Source organism: Caloenas nicobarica, chromosome Z, assembly GCF_036013445.1.
Source record: "Caloenas nicobarica isolate bCalNic1 chromosome Z, bCalNic1.hap1, whole genome shotgun sequence".
Taxonomy (NCBI): Eukaryota; Metazoa; Chordata; class Aves; order Columbiformes; family Columbidae; genus Caloenas; species Caloenas nicobarica.
In genome coordinates, this window is record NC_088284.1 from 100,739,639 (window position 1) to 100,759,615 (window position 19,977).

Below are 19,977 nucleotides of genomic sequence, written 5' to 3' on the forward strand. Positions count from 1 at the left end.
CGCGCGCGCCGGGGATTTAAAAAGGCCGGCGGCCGAACAAACAGTCAGCGCGAGGGCGGGGAGCGCGCAGGCGCAGTGCGGTTGCCATGGCAGCGCAGGGCGCCGCCGGGAGAGACTGTGGCTGCTGACGTCGCTTTCAAGCTACACCGACACAACGGTCCCGCTGTAAGCGCCGCTCCGGCCTTTCCCAGCCGGCTGTCCCGGGGCGTGCGCCACCTACAGCGGCCGCGGGTCAGTGAGGGCCTGCACCCGGGCGCACGCTTGTGACAGCCGGTCGGGGCCCGGTGGCGCGTCGGGGGTGAGGAGCAGCGACAGGGCCCGGGCGCTTCGCCCCGATCCTAGCGGTCGCACGCCGCTCAGGGCGGGCGTTCACCGGAGCGCGATGCGTCGCCCCTTGCACACCGGGACCGCCCCGCGCACCGGATGGCGGAGCCGCCGCTGCCGGCCCTGCGCGCACGTGCCCGCCCCGCCCCTCACGGTCGGCGCGCGCCGCCGGGGACCCGGAAGCACTTTCCCGCGGTGGGGACAGCTCAGCAGCGGGTGCGCGGCGGCGGCTCTGCCCCAGCTCCGGCCCGGGACGCGGTGCCGGCCGCTCCCCGCCCGCTCCGCGGCCGCTCCCTGGCCGCCCCCCAGCTGCCGCTGTCCTGCTGCTGCTGCTCCGCCGCCGTCTCCATCTCCTCATGAAGCCCGTCGTCGTCTTTGTCCTCGGCGGGCCCGGGGCGGGCAAGGGGACGCAGTGCGCTCGCATCGTGGAGGTGAGGACGGCTGGCGGGGCGGGGGGGCTCCGGCTGCGGGGGTTCTGCGGGCTCTGCTGGGAGCTGTAACCCCCCCCTCCCCCGAAAGAGTCCGTTCCGCTCCTTGGGGGAGCGCGTTCCCCTTCACCCGGCGGCGCGTCCGCATCCCCCGTGCCGTATGGGCCTCGTCCCACCGCTTGGAAGCGATAAAATAAAAATACCAGCCCCACGTCTCCCCGTTAGCCGGTGAAGCGGCGGGGCAGCCCCCGCTCCAGCCCCTGTCAGGTGGCTTAGCCAGGGGCTGGCCTTTTACCTTCGGCTGCCTTTTCTTTCCTCAGGCCCCGGCATCCCGCTCCACGGGTGGGTCTCCCTGTACTGGCACCCACCCTGGGCAGGGGGGCACCCGTTTGGGGCTTGGAGGACGCCCCAGCGTGGCGTTACGGGCAGTGGCGCGGGTGGGAGCACCGGTGTCCCGCTGCGCCGTGGCGGACGGGCCGGACCACGGCCCCGAGGAGCTGCTGCCGGGCGGTGCTGGGTGTGCGGCCAGGCCGGTCTCGCAGCCCGGCCCCCGTGGGTGGCTCTGTACACGTCTGCGTGGCCACGTAGGTGACTGCCACCCGTGTGCCTCGGGCTGCTGGCGTGGCAGGGGAGGCGAGGTGGTTTACCAGGGGTTGGCAATGTGTTGAATTCGAATGCGTGGGATCAAGGTCCGTGTCTTCTGAAGCCTGTCCCGTAAATGTAAGAGCTGGTACAGTAGACACTGCAGGGTGTTGGCTTTCTGACCTGGTGCCAGCTTACGTAAAATGTTAAAAATAGAACCAAAATTTTGTTCTGTGATGGAATATCATAGAAGTCAAAGGACGCCCCGACCCCGGAAATGGTTAATCTTGTTCTCTCTCTTCAAAGAGCTTAAAACTGACAATATAAGTTGAGAACACGTTATGCTGTAATTTTCACATTTTCAGTTTTCCAAATATATTTTTACATCCCTTTGAGATAGCATTTGCTGTTCTTTCTTAAATACTTGTTCTATGTGGTGTAGTATTGTCCTTTTAAAAACAAAAAAACCCCAATGAGATAATTGCACTGTGTTCAGGTGGATAATTACAGAAGTAGTTAATGCTGGATGCTTCCAAGTGTGTATATGCCAGATTTAAAACACTTTTTTTTTTTTTCTCCTCTGAGCAGTTTAATATATTTTTCTTATTGAAAGCCATTTAGGATCAAAGTTTATCCATACCTTTACTGAAAGAAATTACTAAGAACTGTAGCAATGGCCATGTTTCTGAAACTATTGTTGGGAAAAAACTCCACAACTCCTGGTACAGGCGCGTTTTGTGTGTCATCTATTTTGGTGATGCCCTGGCAGTGCTGTTACAATTTATCCACGCTGCCATTATATCCCAGTCGTCAGTGTTGTATAACTAAGTTAGGCGAATTTGGTCCAGACTGAAAAATGCCGTTATGACTTTAGTTCTGAAGGATTTTAACCTCAAATTACAGACTCTCATTCAAACCAGCTTACTCATTAAATTAAATTGTGGGATGAAAGGTTCGTAGTGCTCATGAAACCTTTTTGGTAGGGTCAAATTTTGCCCCTGGCACACAGCAAACAAATGAGTTTAAACTGTAGGGGAATCTTGTAGGCTGTCATTAATGGCTTTCACCAGACCATTAGTGTAGCCTCAGGGCTGAAGTACCTTGTGTGGCTGCTGGCCTGTGTTTAGAAATTTAACTGCCTTTGGCTTGATATGCTAATATAATTGGATAAAGACCATTTTATTAGGAGAACTTCAAACTTGCTACTCCAGTTGTATTTGCAGCTCAAAATGAAAGAAGAAAGTTAACTTTGCTTGTACTGTATTTATTTTCTTTTCTAAGCCTGGAAAGGGAAGTCCAAGTACTAAGAAATGTAAATTCGCTTAAATTCTGCTAATCCTGTTCACTGCATGGAAAGAAGTTAATTGAAGTCAGTGGGCTGCCAGTAGAAAGCACGTGCAGACTGCAAGGGATGGTGTTCTGACTGTTGGACATTTCTACAGGAGCCACTCGGTGAACTTTGAGGGAGAGAGGGTTGAAGGGAGAGCTGGACTGATGGCAGTCTGGTGGAAAACTAGAAAAAGGAGACATGAACAGGGAAGTGTGGATGAAACGCAGTTGAGGTACTGGAAAGCAGCACCTTTTTTAAGCACGCAGCCTTGGCCAGGCCCCTGGCAGCCCCTCAGAGAGCCCTGGTGAACAGCCTGTATGCAGTCAATGCTGTCTTTAGGTTTAAAGTGTATTTTTGTTCAGATTTTAAACCCTGTTGGCAGCTTGCCACAGAGAAGAGAGGCTGTAGCTGCGTAATAATAAACCTTATTCATCCTTGTAAATGAATTGAATAATGCTAGTTTACATTTGGAATGAATCTGACCCAGTATCTTGCTGTAAATCCGAAGTTTGTGCTGAACAAAAAGTCCAGTATGAGCTATAAATGTTTCTCAGTTTCTATTCATACTAGAGATCTGAGAGAGAGCACATCATGTGTGGAAGAAGTCTCACTTTGCTGAGGTGAGATAGAAACATAGAATGGTTTGGGTTGGAAGGGACCTTAAAGAGCATCTGTTATAGTTCCAACCCCCTGCCATGGGCAGGGACACCTTCCACTAGACCAGGTTGCTCGAAGCCCAAACCAACCTGACCTTGAACATTTTCAGGGATGTGGCATGCACAACTTATCTGGCCTGTTCCAGTGCCTCACCACCCTCATGGTGAAAAATTTCTTCCCTATATTTAATCTAAGTCTACCCTGTTTCAGTTTAAAGCCATTACCCCTTGTGCTATCACTACATGCTCTTGTAAGAACTCTCTCTCCAGCTTTCTTGTAGGTCCTCTTTAGATACTGGAAGGCTCCTATCTTGTATGATTTTAACATTAAATTATTTTATTACAAAACCAAAGGTAGCTATGTTTTGTAGAGTAAGGGGGTTATTATATGCTACCTGGGAACAATTTCTCAAAGTGCTGTAATTGTTTTGCTGACTGCAGTTTACATTCCCAGAAAAGGGAGATGGATATCACATGTGGGTGAAATATGTGTTTAAGTACTAGCCTAAATCATAACTGCTCAATGTGCGTGTGCTGGAGTTCTTCATTCTGGATAAGGTGGGTATTCATGTCAAATTTGGACCAAATGGAGAAATGATTTGAGGGAAGAAGATGTAATAACAAGCGGAAATGGATATTGACACAGTGTATGAAAGGGAACAGCAGGTAAGTGGTTAGGTTTCTTTATCTTCACAGATAAGGTTGGAGGAGACAGCTGAAGCAGGCTGGTTTTCTCTGGTATGAAGGGAAGATTCGTGTGTACATTTCACAACCTCACAGAGTTGTCACTGAAATGCAGATGTGGCAGAACTGCTGCTCTAGACCAGTTCCTCCTTTTTAGGAAGGGATGAAGCAGAATTCCCTGTTAAGTTCTTGTCCTCTCCCTTCCAGCTCCGCCGATAAACTCCTGAAACCTTCCACAGCTGTGTGAGGTGGAGTTTGCCATCACCTTGGACTGTTGTGTAGCTTGTAGTGTGAGGCAGAATATTCGAGCAGGTAGTTGAATGATGTCATTTGAATGCAGGACAAACTGAATGTGTTTTATTGCTGACTTCTGAACTTTGCTTATCAAATGGTTATAAAAAGTCAAGGGAAAGAAACATGTTCTTTAAATCTGCACGTACTATGCTTTCATGTATTTAAAATTTAACTCCTTACAACCTCTGCCTGAAATGCAAAGCTCTTTGGTTGGAGGAAAGAATAATAACTAAGTCATTTGTCTTTATTCCAAGCAAGATCTGAGTTGTGTTTTTTGTTTGTTTGTTTTGGCAACATGATTCTGTAGGGATTTGGGTTATGCAAGACACCTCTCTCTGCGTACCCGAAATATAATTCACCTCCACCACAGCCTTATCCTGTATGTTTGTGGTTAAATCTAAAATGAATCCCAGAAGCATAAGTTAATAGCCAAATGGAAAAAGCTGTTAAGTTGCTTTGGGGTATATGATAAGGAGATTTCCTAGGGTGAAAGAAACAATGCAAAGAAGAACTTATTGTATCAGAAACAATCCTCTGAAAGTAGCAGTGGATTCGGGCTTTGCTTTCATGTGTTAAATGTCCTTTGGAAGTCCGAGACAGCGGTAACTTCCTTGAAATAAAAACGTTATTAAAATTGTTTGCTTTAAACTCAATTTCTGAAATCTCTTCTGAGAGTGCCAAGTATTAGTGGTCCACTTAGCCTTAAGTTCTCATAGTTTCTTTGGGGGTTTTTTTGGAATATAAGTTCGTATTTCTGAACTTTGGAGCTTTTTAAAACATGGTGGGTGATCATATGACTTCACACCCACCCCGCCATCCCCACCGAAGATTTATCACTATGCTTCAATTTTGCAGAACACAGGCTCATTCACTGGGCATTGGATTTTGGGCTTTCCCAACTACACTGGTTGCCTTTATTGATATGAGTGTTCTGAAGCACTGGGATGCTCTGTCTATCCACTCGCTTCCCTGGGAGCAATGTCAGTGGGATCTCCTTTGTGCATTTTGTTTTGTTAATGTGGGTTTTTTTGTTTGTTTTTCCTCCCCCAGAGGCAAGGACATATTTCAAACTAAGAAAATGTTGCCTTTTGGAAAAAGCAGACACAAGGTCTATTACTGCATTATAGTTTATACCCCAAAGTTAGATTTCCGTGTGCTAATTGCTAATAGGACAGACAAATGCTTTTTAGATTTTAAAAAAAGAAAAACACAAAGGCTGCAGGCTTTACACAGCTCTATTTTTATTTTAACTGCTTCTTGAATGGTGTGTCTGAGAACATGTAGCAAACTTCAGTTGTTTATTAAGATTGCTCAAGATATGACAGGTCAGAAGAAGGGCAATAAATGTTTGTATTTTATGTGTTTAGATCTTAAGCCCTGTGACTTTCATTTTTGGAGTAACAATGATAAGCCAAGATAGGAGTCAAGGTCAAAGTAGTAATTTGTGTTTCTCTTGCTTTTTCTTGGCTTCTGCTCACTTAGGGAAGTCTCAAGCTGTGTATTTAGTGGAGAGATGTGTTGCTGGACCAGACAGGGCTGAAGCAGAAATAAACACAGTTCTCCCCCAAAAGCTGGCTGGGTGAGGAGTCCCAGCAGCAGCAGCCACACGTTCCTGATCCTTTCTTACTGCCTGGAGAACGCTGCTACAGCAATCTCCTCCTTGAGTCAAGCATCGCACAGAGACGACTCATGTATTTTCTGTTATATCAGTATATTTAGTGTGTTTCCTGAAAGCAAAGAATGTTCTGTCTGGGGAGTGGAAGTTCTAAATCCTGGCTGACAGAAGAAAGCTGGAAGTAGCTGTAGGACAGGGGAGAGAAGGGCATCCCAGGGAGGCTGCGGTCTCAGGTTGTGATTTGGAGACATGGAGCACCCAGCTTGCCTGTCCCAGCTTGTCCTGCTGCATGGGGACTGATTTACCAGGCCACTGTGAGTCCAACAAGTGAGCGATGTTTTGCCGTGCTCTACACAGTACTAAGTGTGTGCTGAGGAACCCCTCTGTGCTGGGATCGATGGAAACTTGAGCTTGCCTTTCCATGTCACTGTGATTTTTATTTTTTTTTTTTTTTTTAAGCAAAGAAAGGAGATGACTACAGTGGTGCTGAAGACAGCTAGACAGCTGATTTTTATCTCATTCATTCACAGTTAATTTTTGTAAGATATTTGGATTACGGTTCTCCAAATATAAAAATAGTTTTAGGAATAATGAGAACTTATGTAACAGAAATTTATTATTTTTTATTCTTATAGAACGGCACAGCAGTCTAAGCATAGCAGAAAACATTACCTCTGAAATAAGATTTAGAATAGTTAATTCTATACTTTCTTTTTTTAATCTCTGTAATCTAAAATTCTGTCCAGATTTTAGGTGTTTGGCATATTTTTTTAACCTAGTTTCTATTTCAAATCTTCCTTGCAGTCTGACATTATGAAACTAGCATATATGTGTCCTTCGAGAACTGGAGGAAAAGCATTTTCATTGTTTGGCAGCCACAGTCCTGCTCCCTTTCTGATTTTGGAGGAGAAGGATTATGCAGTAGTTGCAACAAATCACGTTCTAGGGATTGCATCAAGATGTGCTTGGCACTGCTGGGAGGTTCTGCTGGCACAATGCAAACTTTGGCAAGACGCTGTTTTGCCCCATTTTTTGTGCAGTTACATCACGGTCTCTTTTGCGAGCTCTTGGGGATGTGACAATTTTGTCCAATTCAGGACACTTGCTGAGGGTTTATCTCTCTGAAGATCAAAGAAAACTTCGTGCCCTGTATTAATTGATTTAAATGGGTGAGAGCAGCGTGAGCACCGCATCTCAGAACCTTCTGTGCACGGAGCAGCAGCCAAGCCTTCCTCTGGGCTTGTTTGCATTGTTTAAACCAATGTGTTGTCTTTGGCTCTTGACTCAGTACAGTTAACAAATAGATGTTTTGCCCCTGAAGGGGAGGTTTGTTTTTCTTGTTGCCTGGTTGATCCATTCTGAAGGTTACTCTAGAATACAATTTACTATTATTTAAAACAAGTCTGTTTATGCAACAGCACTTTAGAACACTTCTATCTTTTACTTTCCTGTTCAGCCGTTAAAACCTGTTTTAGTTTGCTGTTGCAAAGGACGGAGAATTCCAAAAATTGCCTGACTTGATTTTGTTTTCATGCATGAAAAGGGAAATGCCAAGGAAAATTAAATGGTTTGGTAATCCTTTAAAACCAAAAGGATTATATTTTCCTCCCGTTTTCTCCTTTGTAGAAATTTAATGTTAAAAATATAATTCTTTAACTTTAGCAAGAAGAGCTACATGTTAATTTAGGGTTCAGCAGAGTAAGGTTTCTTGCTTATAAGGAAAGATTTATTCTGGTTTATGGCTTCTGTAGTTCATAGTTAATATTTAGATTTGCAATTAAATAGGCATGTCCAAATGCAGTGCACATTAAAGCAGGAGTACAGTGAGCTTATAGAGGATGTCTGTGGAGCTTTTTCTTCACAGTTATTTAGAGCAAAATCTTGCTTCCTTTTTTTGCCAGCTGTGTAGAGTTTTGGAGATTTAGGTAATTATATCCCTCCTTAAATTATGACTATGGCAGAACTAACTTTCCACGCTTTTGTGGGTGAAATTGAAAGCAACTGAAATATTTCTCAAGTCACTTAGTGGGTTGTGTAATATTTCTGTTGTGCTTAGTCCAGTAGCCAAGTTTTTAAATCCCAAGTTCACGGCCTTAAAAAGTGTGTGTAGTCACATTATTATGCTGCTCAGGCACCTTTTTTGAAATTTGCTTTGGATGTTGCTGCAGCCAAGCTGATAGCCCTGAAGTTGTTTTTTTTGCTGCCGCTCTTTTTTTTGTGTGTAAAAACTTTAGGATGAGTGTGTACGGGTGTAATCTGTTTTGGATTTATACCTAGCTTAGGTAAGCACCAAGGTGATATCTTTTATTGCCTGTTTTTATGGACTATATTTACTCAAGGAACATAGTACTTGTGGTTAGTTTTCTTGTGGTGTCAAATGAGCTGAGAAAATGATTGGTTTGTGATCCAAAATTTCCTTTATAACAATGCATTTCTCTTTGCTAAGAGTGTGTGTTTGCATTAGGTGCCTTTTTATGATGGCAAATGCCTGAGAAATCCAAGTGTAAAAAATAGTTTTCGCTGGTATTTTGCATTAGATTAGAGGTATTTTGAGGTGAAAGAAAAGAGTACTGCTGTTTGCTGTTTTCCTGCGTACTGGTATCAAATGGATGGATTTGGACCTGATCTCACTGCTCTCTGTTTACCGTATGTGGCGTGACACAGGGTGGCACCAGTGGAGTTGTTTACCTTCATCTGCCACATCATCAGGAGAAGGCACCCGTGTCCCCCAGGGCTGCCCTCCCGGTTTGTCCTGTTCCTCCTAGGGAAGGAGGCAGCAGGGACGGGCACGCAGGGCTGGGTTTTTGGGAGTGCCTGTGCAGGATTGGTTGTGTAGCTGCAGTTGTAAGTGGTTTGACCCAGGTGGAGGAGGAAGTTGGTGCCGGAACCACAACGCGAACATAAAGATTTCTGACTCGTGCTGTGCTTGGAATATCCTTCCAAATCCAAAGGACCTGCAATCGCCTCATGTGCTTTTCTTTACTAAAAGTTCGATAAAATTGCAAACCTATTGCATAAACATAGCAAGGAGAAGCACTGTCTCGACTTCTTCACTTTGTAAATCAAGACTTGCCCCAGCAACTGATACCCACTTCTAATTTTTAAGCAGGTGAAGTGCTTGGATCAGATCTGGTGATTGTTAAATGTCTCATTGCACGGTGTAACATTTCAGGAAGGACTTTGAGCCAGTCTTGTTTCCAAACATGGCAAAATTACCTTTGAAAACTGGACACGACTGCCTGACCAAAAGCCTGTTGAGCATTTTATCCAAGAATCTCTGTACCGCTGTGCTTTCTGTGCATACTGAGTATGCTGTCTTGTTGGATTACATACTTACGGTGGAACAGATCTGTCACTAGCAAGATGCTATTCCCTGTATTTTTCTGTTGTAATGTGAAGATAACGTCAGTCAACAGTATCAACCACATTTAACTTTGCACGTGTACTGATTCAAGGGAATCTATGCCTGTTTATTTTGCACGTTTCAGAAATACGGCTACACACACCTTTCTGCCGGTGACCTCCTTCGAGATGAACGGAAAAGGCCAGGCTCACAGTATGGAGAACTCATCGAGAACTACATTAAGGAGGGGGAAATTGTACCAGTTGAAATAACAATCAGCTTGCTGAAGAGGGTAAGGAAAGGGCTGTTTCCTTGCTGGTTCACTCTTGCAGACTAAGCAACAAGGCAGTGGAAGAGTTGCCTTTCCTCTGGTGTGAGTAGTATGAAACAGTGGACACGTAGGTGCACTTATTTTATTTTTTAGTAGCTCTAAGGAAATCAGTGAAACTCTGGATTTCTTTTTTCCCTTGACTAGCTTTTGGACCTTTTGGTCAGCTCAGTCATATTTGATGGGAGGGTAGAGGTCTTAGAGGTAGTAAATTTATGTAAGTTTTATCTAAATAGATAGCCAGGTGAAAGAGCAGAGCACCTGGTAGTGTTCCTGTGGAAGGAAAAGCTCCAGCCTTTATCCTTATTAGATGCCCAGGAAAACAACCAGAGTATTTCCTTTAAGGCAGAAAAGGCTTTTGTTGCTCATGGCACTAAGTTGGAGTTTTTCTATTAGAATTAACTCTAGATCATGTTTTGGCATCTTGTTGTGTAACAACACTTTCCAGTATCTTGTAGAAAATCAACTTTTAAAGCTGGGAACGTGATTTTGAGCTTTATGAAATAGCAAATTCAGTTTGAAAGAAGGATGTATGGATGCATCAGGGAGTTAATTAGTGTGCATTGGAGGTGAAACAAAAATACATCTTGTAAATCTGCAGTAAATTGAAGATAAAAGCTTCTCTATTTACCATGTCAATGTTTTGAGGGTAATTTAGTAAGTAGATAAATGGTTGTATGTACAGGAGATCATTAATTGAATTCTCTTTTATCAGGCTATGGATCAAACAATGGCTGCCAATTCCCAGAAGAACAAGTTCTTAATTGATGGATTTCCCAGGAATGAAGATAATCTTCAAGGCTGGAATAAGACTATGGATGGAAAGGCGGATGTTTCTTTTGTTCTCTTTTTTGATTGTGACAATGAGGTAATGAAGTATGTCATACTGTAACTTCCTTTCTTGCTGTATTGTGAGAATCCTTCAGGAAGAACAATAAAATTCTGTCAGTTAGTGAATGGACTAATGTAAGAGCAGAACAAAAACTTGGTCTGTGAGTTTCAAGGATTTTTGGCAGCTTGTCTTTGCAGATAAAAAAACTGGATGTCTTTGAAACAGCAGGCAGACACTTGGTATAACCATGTGCAAATAAATTATATTGAAGAAGTACTTCAGGCAATTGCCTTCTTAAGCAAAATTTATAAAAACTTAAAATACATGATACAAAATTATTTAATTTTCGAAAAACATTACTCAGTTTACTCTTAACTGTTGTGTAGTCCAAAATGTACTTGAGTGCAATGTCTGTTTTAATTCTAAAGTGCTGGTAGCAGCAGTCTTTATTTTCTAGTTATGAGCTGTGCTATAAGATAGTCAGTAATCAGTGTTTTTAGTCATTAGACTACAAGGGCATTTTGACAGTGATACATTATATTAATTTGACAAGTCTCATGATATGCTGTCTCTTTAATATGTCAGTGCCCTTGAGGCATAAAACCTGATATGAGAATCCCAACACCTTAGGCTGACTTTCTTCCTTTTACCCTTTTTCCCAATTTCCTGAGAATTTTTTTAACCTTTTATTTTATTTAATTATTATTATTTTTTTTTAATCTCAACAAGTGAGAGGTTATTTTTTTTCTATTTAAAAATTTAAATAAGATTTTTTTTTCACTTGGTAGGGTGTTAATTTGGGCATTCTAATTTTTTTACTACATCAAAAAATAGATAACAATGTGTTCATGATCTTCTGGATTTTTTTTTTTTGCTATGGATGTACTTTGTAGGAAAAAATAATTTGATTTTTAAGTCTTAATTATAGCAATGTCAAGAACATTTTAGCTTGGTATGTAGCCTTACAAAATTATTGGGAGAGGACACAGTGACTTTCAGTGCAGGTGTATAGTAGTGGTTGAATCTGATATGCTGTGTTCAGACTTTCTGAAAAGCATCCTTGAAAATCAGATACTTCTTTCCTTTAAATGTCTCAAGTTGGACACCCAGTTGAACCAGAAAGCTTGATGTTGCTTTTACTTGCACTGACCCCAATGCCATTTTAAGAGCGCCCATTTTAATAAACTGATGAAGTCTAAAGCTATCATCCTTTTCTCTGGAAGAATCTTAACTTGCCACATGAATTCTGGTTACACCTATCAGATCTGGACAGTATTTTGTGTGTCAGGCCTATTTAGATTTTCTGGATTTTTGTTCTGTTCCTGCTTTCAAGATAGCACCTTGTATTCTTGGTTGTGATCATCTTTTCTTTTTTTTTTTTTTTTTTTTTTTTTTTTTTTTTTTTGTAGATATGTGTTGGCCGCTGTCTTGAAAGAGGCAAGAGCAGTGGTAGGAGTGATGATAATCGGGAGAGTCTGGAAAAGAGGTACTATCTCCAAAACATTTCAGTTCCCATCTGTTAATATTCTGCTGTGTAATGCTTTTTCCCCCTGTGCTTTCTCCTAGAATTCATACATATCTGCAGTCTACTAGGCCTATAATAGATTTGTATGAGAGAATGGGAAAAGTCAGAAAAGTGGATGCCTCAAAATCTGTTGATGAAGTAAGTATATAAGCCAAAAAAGCCATGGGGATGACAGTACATATTTTTGGCATTTTTCGGTGATGTGTGTATGTGTGGTTAGTGTGCTAATTAAGCACTGATGTGTGTTACTGAGGGAGGCTGTGGAACTCTCATTTTGACTCTTGAAGGATTGATTAAGATGTGAATAACTTCCAGAAATCAGTTAGTTCTGCTTGAACATGAGCTGGGCTAAACACATTTTCAGTGTTTGTGTTTAGCAGTGTTTTGTCTTTTTGACTTTCATGAGCTTTTGCTTTTCTGCAGTAGTATTGCTCTGACGCCAATTTCACTATTAAAGAATTATTGTGAATGTTCTAAGAAAAAACTATGTATTTTTAAAATACTATCAATTATTATGTGTGCTGGTTTAACTTGAAGTAACTGTTTGACACTTCATAAAATTAATATTGTTCTCTCACTTTTTAGGTTTTTGAAAAAGTTGTACAAATTTTCGACAAAGAAGGCTAATCCCCAGCTTGAAAGTTCATTTAAACTTGTGCTTGAATCTTGCTTGAATAGCTGCTACTGCAGTCCACTCTTTGTAATTGTTTTAAAAGATTTTTTTAATTGTTTTTCACATATCTACTGAGGATTGGGAAAGCAGTTAATTACAAATGGATCTGTTTTTTAAATAGGAAATAACTTCTCGTGGCTATGATATACAAATTTCAGGGTTCTCAATTAGTACAAGTTCAGTTACTCACATGGCAAAACCACAGTTAAAACATCTTTCTGAAGAGACTATTTATTCTGTCACAGTTCTGTGCCTATCATAGGCAGCCCTTCTTATTCTTTATTGCCATACACATTTTTTTTTTTTAAAGGATCAACTAAAGGTCATCACTAAGCAATGAGGGACGTGCATGCCTTTGGTTGTTTTTTGGATGCTTGGACCAAATTTAGCAGAAATTTTTCAGGCTACAACTTTGTCAAAGTTCCCTGTTGTCCCCGAACCTGAATTCTCTAAGTCAAGCTACTGTTAGTATGAGAATCTGTTTTAGCAGTTCTCACAAAACCATTTAATATGCTGTTCAGCGACTGATAGACAAAGTACTTTATGAAAAGTGGTGCTTTCGTATGACTCCGGATGTAAACTGTCTTGTAAGTTCTTGAGTACCTGGATGACATGGCCCTGGGCTTTACCTTGTGTTTATTTGCAAAAGGTTGAGAATATAATTTCAGTCAGGCCAGTATTTCCATACTCGTGTATTTAAAATGACAGTCATATTCTTAATTACAACATGGTCTTCACAAGATGGCAAAACTCTTAAATAGTGTAAAATAACCAAAATCTTGTAACAGTTCTGTCTTTTTTAACAAGTGGAAGGGATTTTCTGTATTATTATTGAAATACTGTGTTACTGAATGCTTTAAGGTTTGTTACCTGGGGAAGTATTTTTATGGTTAAACTAGTGAATTCGTTTCCCTGAAGTTGTGTTATTTTAATAGCTGTTTGTTTGAAAAGATTGTAAATTATTGCACTTTTGTTATGGGGTCAGCTGAGGGGAAGATACCTGCAGAAAAAAGTTCCATTCCCTTAAATAAATTGGGTTGTGCTTCGTCATGTTCTCTTGAATTAGTCAAGTACAGTCAACACAAGTAGTTGGGATAAGCAACCAGATGAAACAAACTGGTTTAAATGTTTGCACAGATGTGGTGTAATTTTGCCTTTTGTTCAAAGTAACCTTTTCTCTCCCCTATATAGTATGCATAGGTCTGTGGGGGCCCAACCGTGCATTCCTTGCATGCCCTAAGCTTTCACTGAAGAAGGCTCCAGAAGGCTTGAAGGATGAGTGTTTTAACTAATTTTAGTGATAGAATGGTTCTTCCTACATTAACTGACACTGTAATTGGTTTGTGATATGCTAAAAGATGTTGCAAATTACAGGGAATTGCAATTTGGAGATTTTTGGGGTTCGGCTTTTCCTTATTGATGGTTTTCTCTAGGAAAAGCTTTAAATTAAGCCTGGCTTCTAATTAGAATCAGATGTGTTGGTCCTCATCCTGCAATCTGATCCGTGCGGGAAGGTTTGTATTTGCATGAATTCTCATCTTGCTGAGGTTCTTGAGGCTCCTGCACTGGGGAAAAGATGGGTGCAGAAACAAAGGGTGAACTACAGTCTCTTTTTCAGTATGATAGGAGCTCAAATGATGGACTGAGCACAAATCGCCTCTTACTGCTGCAGAATATATGGACCACGGCTACTTTAGTGAGTGTGGGAGGCTAATGCTTTTGCTTTACGAATTTCCCCTTAAAAAATGAAATCATGGAATTTAATTCTCATTGTATAAGTATGCTGACATAGGATAGGATCTAGCAAAACTACATGTTTTGATATGAAGGTTAAAATCAGGGTTTTTTTCCAAAAAGACCTCAAACTGGATTCTTTAATCTAATTAGAGAGAATTAATTATCTTTTGTTTCTAAGTTACTGCTTCTTACAAGTTCTGTTCAGATTAGAGTATCTGTTTTCTCTCATCGTATACTTTTCTGTGTATTTAAGTGCTGAAACAAACAAAAACGCCTTCGGAGCAAGTTTTTAGAAAAAAATGTTTTGGCAGTATTGAATTTGCAGTGGATTGTAATGTGTCTGTGCAAAGACTAGATTTTTTTGTCATTTTATTTATTGAAGATGCCATTAAATATGTTACCAATTCTTTCAAGTTGGACTTACAATTGAAATAAAGATTAAAGGCAATATGCCACTGTGTGTCTGTTTAGCAGCAAAACTGTACAAAGAATTTGAGAAGATACAATAAACTTTGTTCCGTGGCTTAATACAAGTGTTTGGCTTATGGTTATCTTATCACAAGGGATATTTTTCATATATATCTATGTAAGGTGTGTATTTATTAGTATTATCTATTTTGTGAGCCTGTATAGACGCAGGTATGTGTATAAAACTTCGGCTTTCTCCATCAAAACTGAACTCCTGAAGAGCCTGTTAAGCACAGGATAAAATTGGGCAAATGCTTGTGGAATTGGTACCTCTTCTTGATATGGTTGTGAAATTACTCTATTTGTATAGTTGTGCGTTTGGTTGCTGGGCTTATTTTAAAATATATCCTCACATTTCGCTTAAAGGTTTATTCAACGTGCAGGTTTTTAGGAAGCATCACGTTGAACTTGAAACCTTCCTCTGGAAAGATTTGCAGAACTGGTCTGCAAAGGGATGAGAAAAGCAGCGGGTGTATAGGTCTCTTTCTGGTGGTAAAACTATGTTAGACCAAATGTTTATTTTAAAACGTCTGCTCAAACCTTGCCCTGAGGCAGTAGAGTCTCCTTGGGGACTTCCCACTCACACAAGTGGGACACTTGAACTGAAAATCCCTCCCCAAAAGATGCCATTTTTTAGGGTGGCAGCAAGTGAAGTAGACACTGAGCATAACCATGCTGTTGAGGATTGCCTCGGTGTAAGATATTCCCCACTAGCAACACTTCTCGTCAGCAAGACGAGATGGTTCATGAGGGAGTTCCAAGGCCTTGTGCAAAATGCTGTGTCTTACAGCAATGGAGACCTCTGTGTGCCACTGCCCAGGCTGGACTGGGGAGAACGGGAGAGTTAAATGGCAAAAAGCCTCAGTTCAGACTGGAGCTGCCAATTGCCGTTACCAGTTGGCAGTTCCTAGCTGCCGGCATTTAGGAAAGTTGCTGGTTAGGTTAGACTTTTCTGTTTAGTCTGAAGTTCAGTACCAGTTTGGTCCCTGTTGTGATACAGATGTTTCTGAAATTCTGATCTGTGTCTACTCAGCTGTCCGCCTGCTCAAGGGGGGCAACACTTGGCCCCTTGGCAAGATCAGGTTGTTTCTTCGAGATGTGGTACAGCAGGACTCGAAGACTGGGCACCTGGGGCTGTGTGCTTGCCAAAGTCCGAAGATCTGGGGTTAACAACTAATAAGGAAAACTGCAAGATGATCCAAAGAGGATTCAGCTAAGCAGGTAATAAAAGGGGACAGTAACAGAAACATTAAGACTCATAGATTCTTACAGCAGTGGTTCCCACACTCTTTTGATCTGCAGGCCTTTGTAAATCTTCCAGTGGAGACAGGGGGGCATAGATGAATTTAATCTTGCTGCTCTCCTTTGTTTTTCCTACATTGCTTAGTTTAAGATAGTGGTTTTCAGCTTGTGGTCTGTAGAGAATTTTTGTTGGTAACAGTAGGTGTTTTTTCTGAGTCTCCTAGCCTGCCCAGCTCATGTGTTCTCTGTCCTCTTTGATTTCTGCATTTTCATGTCTTTTCCTGACCTTTCTGAATTGCAGATGCTCTTTGGGATGGGGAGGGGGATGCTCTTACCAATCTCTGTTCCTTGCAGAAGAAACAAAGTCTTTAAGTACCTTCAGCTGGAGCATTCAGAACCTACTACTGTTTCTACCATTGGGCTTGGTACATAATCTGTTACCAAACTGACAGCTATTTTTTTCCAACTACAGAAAATCTCTGTGTAGTACCTGTGCTCTTTTATGCTATACGAGTGAGATCAGATGTGTCCATTTCAACACAGTACTTAGCAGCAATTGCATAAAAAACCCCCTCGATCACTAGACATTAAACTAGCAATGACCTGTTACACTTCGATGGGAGCAAGTGAGATGAGATGATCGAGAACCAGAGGAAAGATGCTGAAAGAGGTTAAGTGATTTTTGGCTTCACTACTCAGACTTCAGCTTTAGGTACACATCTGTTCCACACAGCAGCGATATTTGTTTTAGTCTAGCTATTTTGTGATTATATTGGGTAGAAATTAATGCAAAAGCATTCCCTGCTTGGAAGTTACCCATCTGCTTGTCTCTGCCACCTTGAATTCTAGGGGTTGTGGGGACAGGAATTTCTCTTTAGGGTAAAGCTGCAAAAGCTAAACTGGGCAGGATGAAGACAAGTTGAGCTGTGCTTGTGAAGAATGAGATGCACAGCTTATTTCATTGTGGGCAGCAATGCCAGGCTATTTTGTCCTCTTGGTTTATAACTGCATTCAGACAGCAAAGCAGAAATTTTCTCTTTCCCCTCAAATGTTTGGCAGAAATCTTGCTTTTGTCTAAAATGCTTCTTAAGCACTGTGTGAACCATATAGTCCTAAACCAAATACCAGTTCAAGTTGTGCTTTTTCTTTCTGATTTACAAATAGGAGGGTTTGGTTTATTTTCTTGTAATAGCTGCTGCAGCGAGACAACTCTTGGAAAATACAAGGCACCATCCCAAAAGATATTATCTGCTTTATTCTGCAGGGCTTTTTAGCACAATGCAGTTTCTTCACGGTAAGAAACGGCACGGGTTGCTGTGTGACTGCCAAAGTGTAATGATGTATGGATAGTATGTGGAAATGGTATCTCGTTCAGCAGCTCTGCTTGCACAAACCTAAACTTTGTGCTCAACAGGGACTTGTATTTAGTGCCATGAGATGTGAAAAGAGATTTTAGGATAGCTTCTCGTTGGGATCAAGTCTTAGGAGTGGAGCTGAATCTACCATGGAGGTCTTCACGGACTACCAGGATCTATCAAGATATTTCGAGGATGCAATATGCAGTGCTCCTCTTTCCTGACTGAGCACAGATTTCTCTCTTTAGGTTGCTGTTTGGGGTGTTACTACTGTTGTCTTATTAAACTAGAACCAGCTGAAGTCCCCAGCTGTGGACACCAAGTATCCTGAGGCCCACACTGTGTTCCAATACAAATACCTCTGTCCTGGTCTGAACACCTCCTGTGGTTTTGTTTGGGTATGATGGAAATCACCAGTGCCTCTATTTCAGGGACAGGGCTGTGACAGTCCCAAGTTATGCTGCTGCCCCACCTCGTACCCTGAAGACACAAACTTCTGTGAAAGGGGGATGCTCTCTGGGAGCTGTAGTGGCTTCCTTACTTTCCTTTCCAGGCCGTGCATCCTGGATGGACAAGGTTTCCCAAGGTGTGGTAGTATCTCCATACCACAAGAGCGGAGCTGGTAGCCAAACCATGAGAGAAACCCTTGGGCATAGAAGACAACGATGGCACGAAACCTCCTGAACGTGTGTCTCAAATGGAAGTATAACCAGCAGCCACATTTTTGCTGGGTAATCAAAATGTCAATGGAAAATAGAAACAGGGATAATTTTACCATGTTCTTTCTAATTTAAAATTTTCTGTGGAAAGAAAGTGCATTTGACCGCTTCCTTGTGACAGAGAGCTCAGGATTTTAAGTGCTGTTCCTGAAGCAAGGATGGCATTTGGCTTACCATGTGTGACTTCTTGTGAAGCTTCCCTGGGCTCTTGGATGCTGTTCTTGCCAGCAAAAGCAGATTGCTTCCAGCAATAAACATCCCACAAAATTATGTATGTTCTTTAAGAAAAGTACTGAGATTTTCTGCTAATTGCAAAAATACGTAATGGATGCCTTCAGCATCTGTTATGCATTCTCTAACCAGCTTTCATCCAAAAGCAACCTTTAAACAAACATTAAGATTGGGTAGTTTAACTGTTCCAATGTGTCACACAAATCTACACCCTCCAGTTTAATTACATTTGAAACACATGTTTATAGTTGACTTCTAGTGAGAAGGAGAAGTTGTTTATATCTCAAGCTTAGAGACGTTCTCAACCTGGAGAAGACGATGCTTGGTGCCAGAGCTGAAAGCCTGTCTCGGGTGTTTAGTTGTGCTCTTTTTGGAAGCCAAAGCCCAGCAGAAAGGGTTTTGCTCATGCGACAATTGCTTCAATCTACCACAAGGAGGGGTGCAAGTCTCGCAGAGGAGAGGATGCAGCTTGAAAGTGTCATTCATAAGCTGTACTGTATTTCCCATATATCGAAAGACCTAACTTATCAGAAAAAATCTTTTTTTTTTTTTTTTTAAATGGTATAGCTTCAAAAAAATCCCCAGAAAGAAACAGATATTTTTGGCTGCTGGACAGGCTCTGAGGAGAAGCAGCAGATGCATGAGGTCGCTTAGGAAGGACAGGCTTACCGCGGTTTAGGAGAACTTCATTGCATCAGTTCAATGAGCTGAGAGTCATTTACCCCAAAAGTTATTTCAGGTGTTTAGGTCAGGATGTTGAACAAGTTCTGCTGTTGTCCAAAGTATTTAAAGTAGCCATTTTTTTTCCAGGGAAATTCATCAATGCAATATTTTAAGGCTCCTGCTCATGCTGGAAGAGAAATGCCTCACAAACAAGTTAACACAGTTGTGGGCAAATTGTGAGAACCAAAACCAGTCTGGGAGTCCAGTTGTCCTTGAGGGATGTGACATCTCTCTCCAGTCGTGTCCAACTTCTTTATGTCCATCTCTGCTGCAGAACAAAAGATGAAATAATTAGGCTTCAGATAACATGTGTTTTTGGAAGTTAATGAGAACATCAGTTAATTAAAATGATAAGGCCCAAGGGACCCTAATAATAATAATAAAAGGTGATAACCTCAATTTTGGAAATGAGTGAAAAAATTACTCATCCCTTAACTGACACTGCAATAGGGATTACTCTGGAGAAGGGAGATTTTGAGTCCCTTTGGGAGAGCAGGTAGGTTTTTGCTGTCTGAGTAGGCAGGGGGTCACCACAGCATCTAATGACAGTAGACAGGAGATGTATGAAGAGCCTTAAATTAGCTTTGTTGTTATTCTTCCTCATGAGCAATTAATTAACTCCTGCCTTATCTACCCTGCTGTCCCCTCTCTCAGCTGCACAGTCCCATAAAAACATGAGCTTTGGAGGAGAAGGATAGAAGTGGGGAGACAAGACCCCCTACAAACAGCCAACTTGATGCTGAAGGGCACAGAAATGGGTAAGGTCATTGGCAAAAACCCACAGGTGACAGTCCTTGGTACAAACGAAGGGTAACCCTGATGTGCTACTAATTGGTTCCAGCAGGGAACTCAGCCCAGGTGGGTGAGGACAGATGGACACTTGCTGAC

At 41.9% G+C, this 19,977-nt stretch overlaps 1 protein-coding gene across 1 annotated transcript; it reads left to right on the forward strand.

Moving 5' to 3' along the window:
* The first annotated feature begins 534 nt into the window (after window positions 1-534).
* On the forward strand, window positions 535-14,868 carry CMPK1 (cytidine/uridine monophosphate kinase 1). Its single transcript, XM_065656450.1, has 6 exons — window positions 535-755; window positions 9,402-9,548; window positions 10,300-10,452; window positions 11,826-11,902; window positions 11,983-12,079; window positions 12,527-14,868. The coding sequence occupies exons 1-6, from the start codon at window positions 681-683 to the stop codon at window positions 12,566-12,568; spliced, it is 591 nt and encodes a 196-aa protein (XP_065512522.1). The 5' UTR covers window positions 535-680; the 3' UTR covers window positions 12,569-14,868.
* The last annotated feature ends 5,109 nt before the right edge of the window (window positions 14,869-19,977 follow it).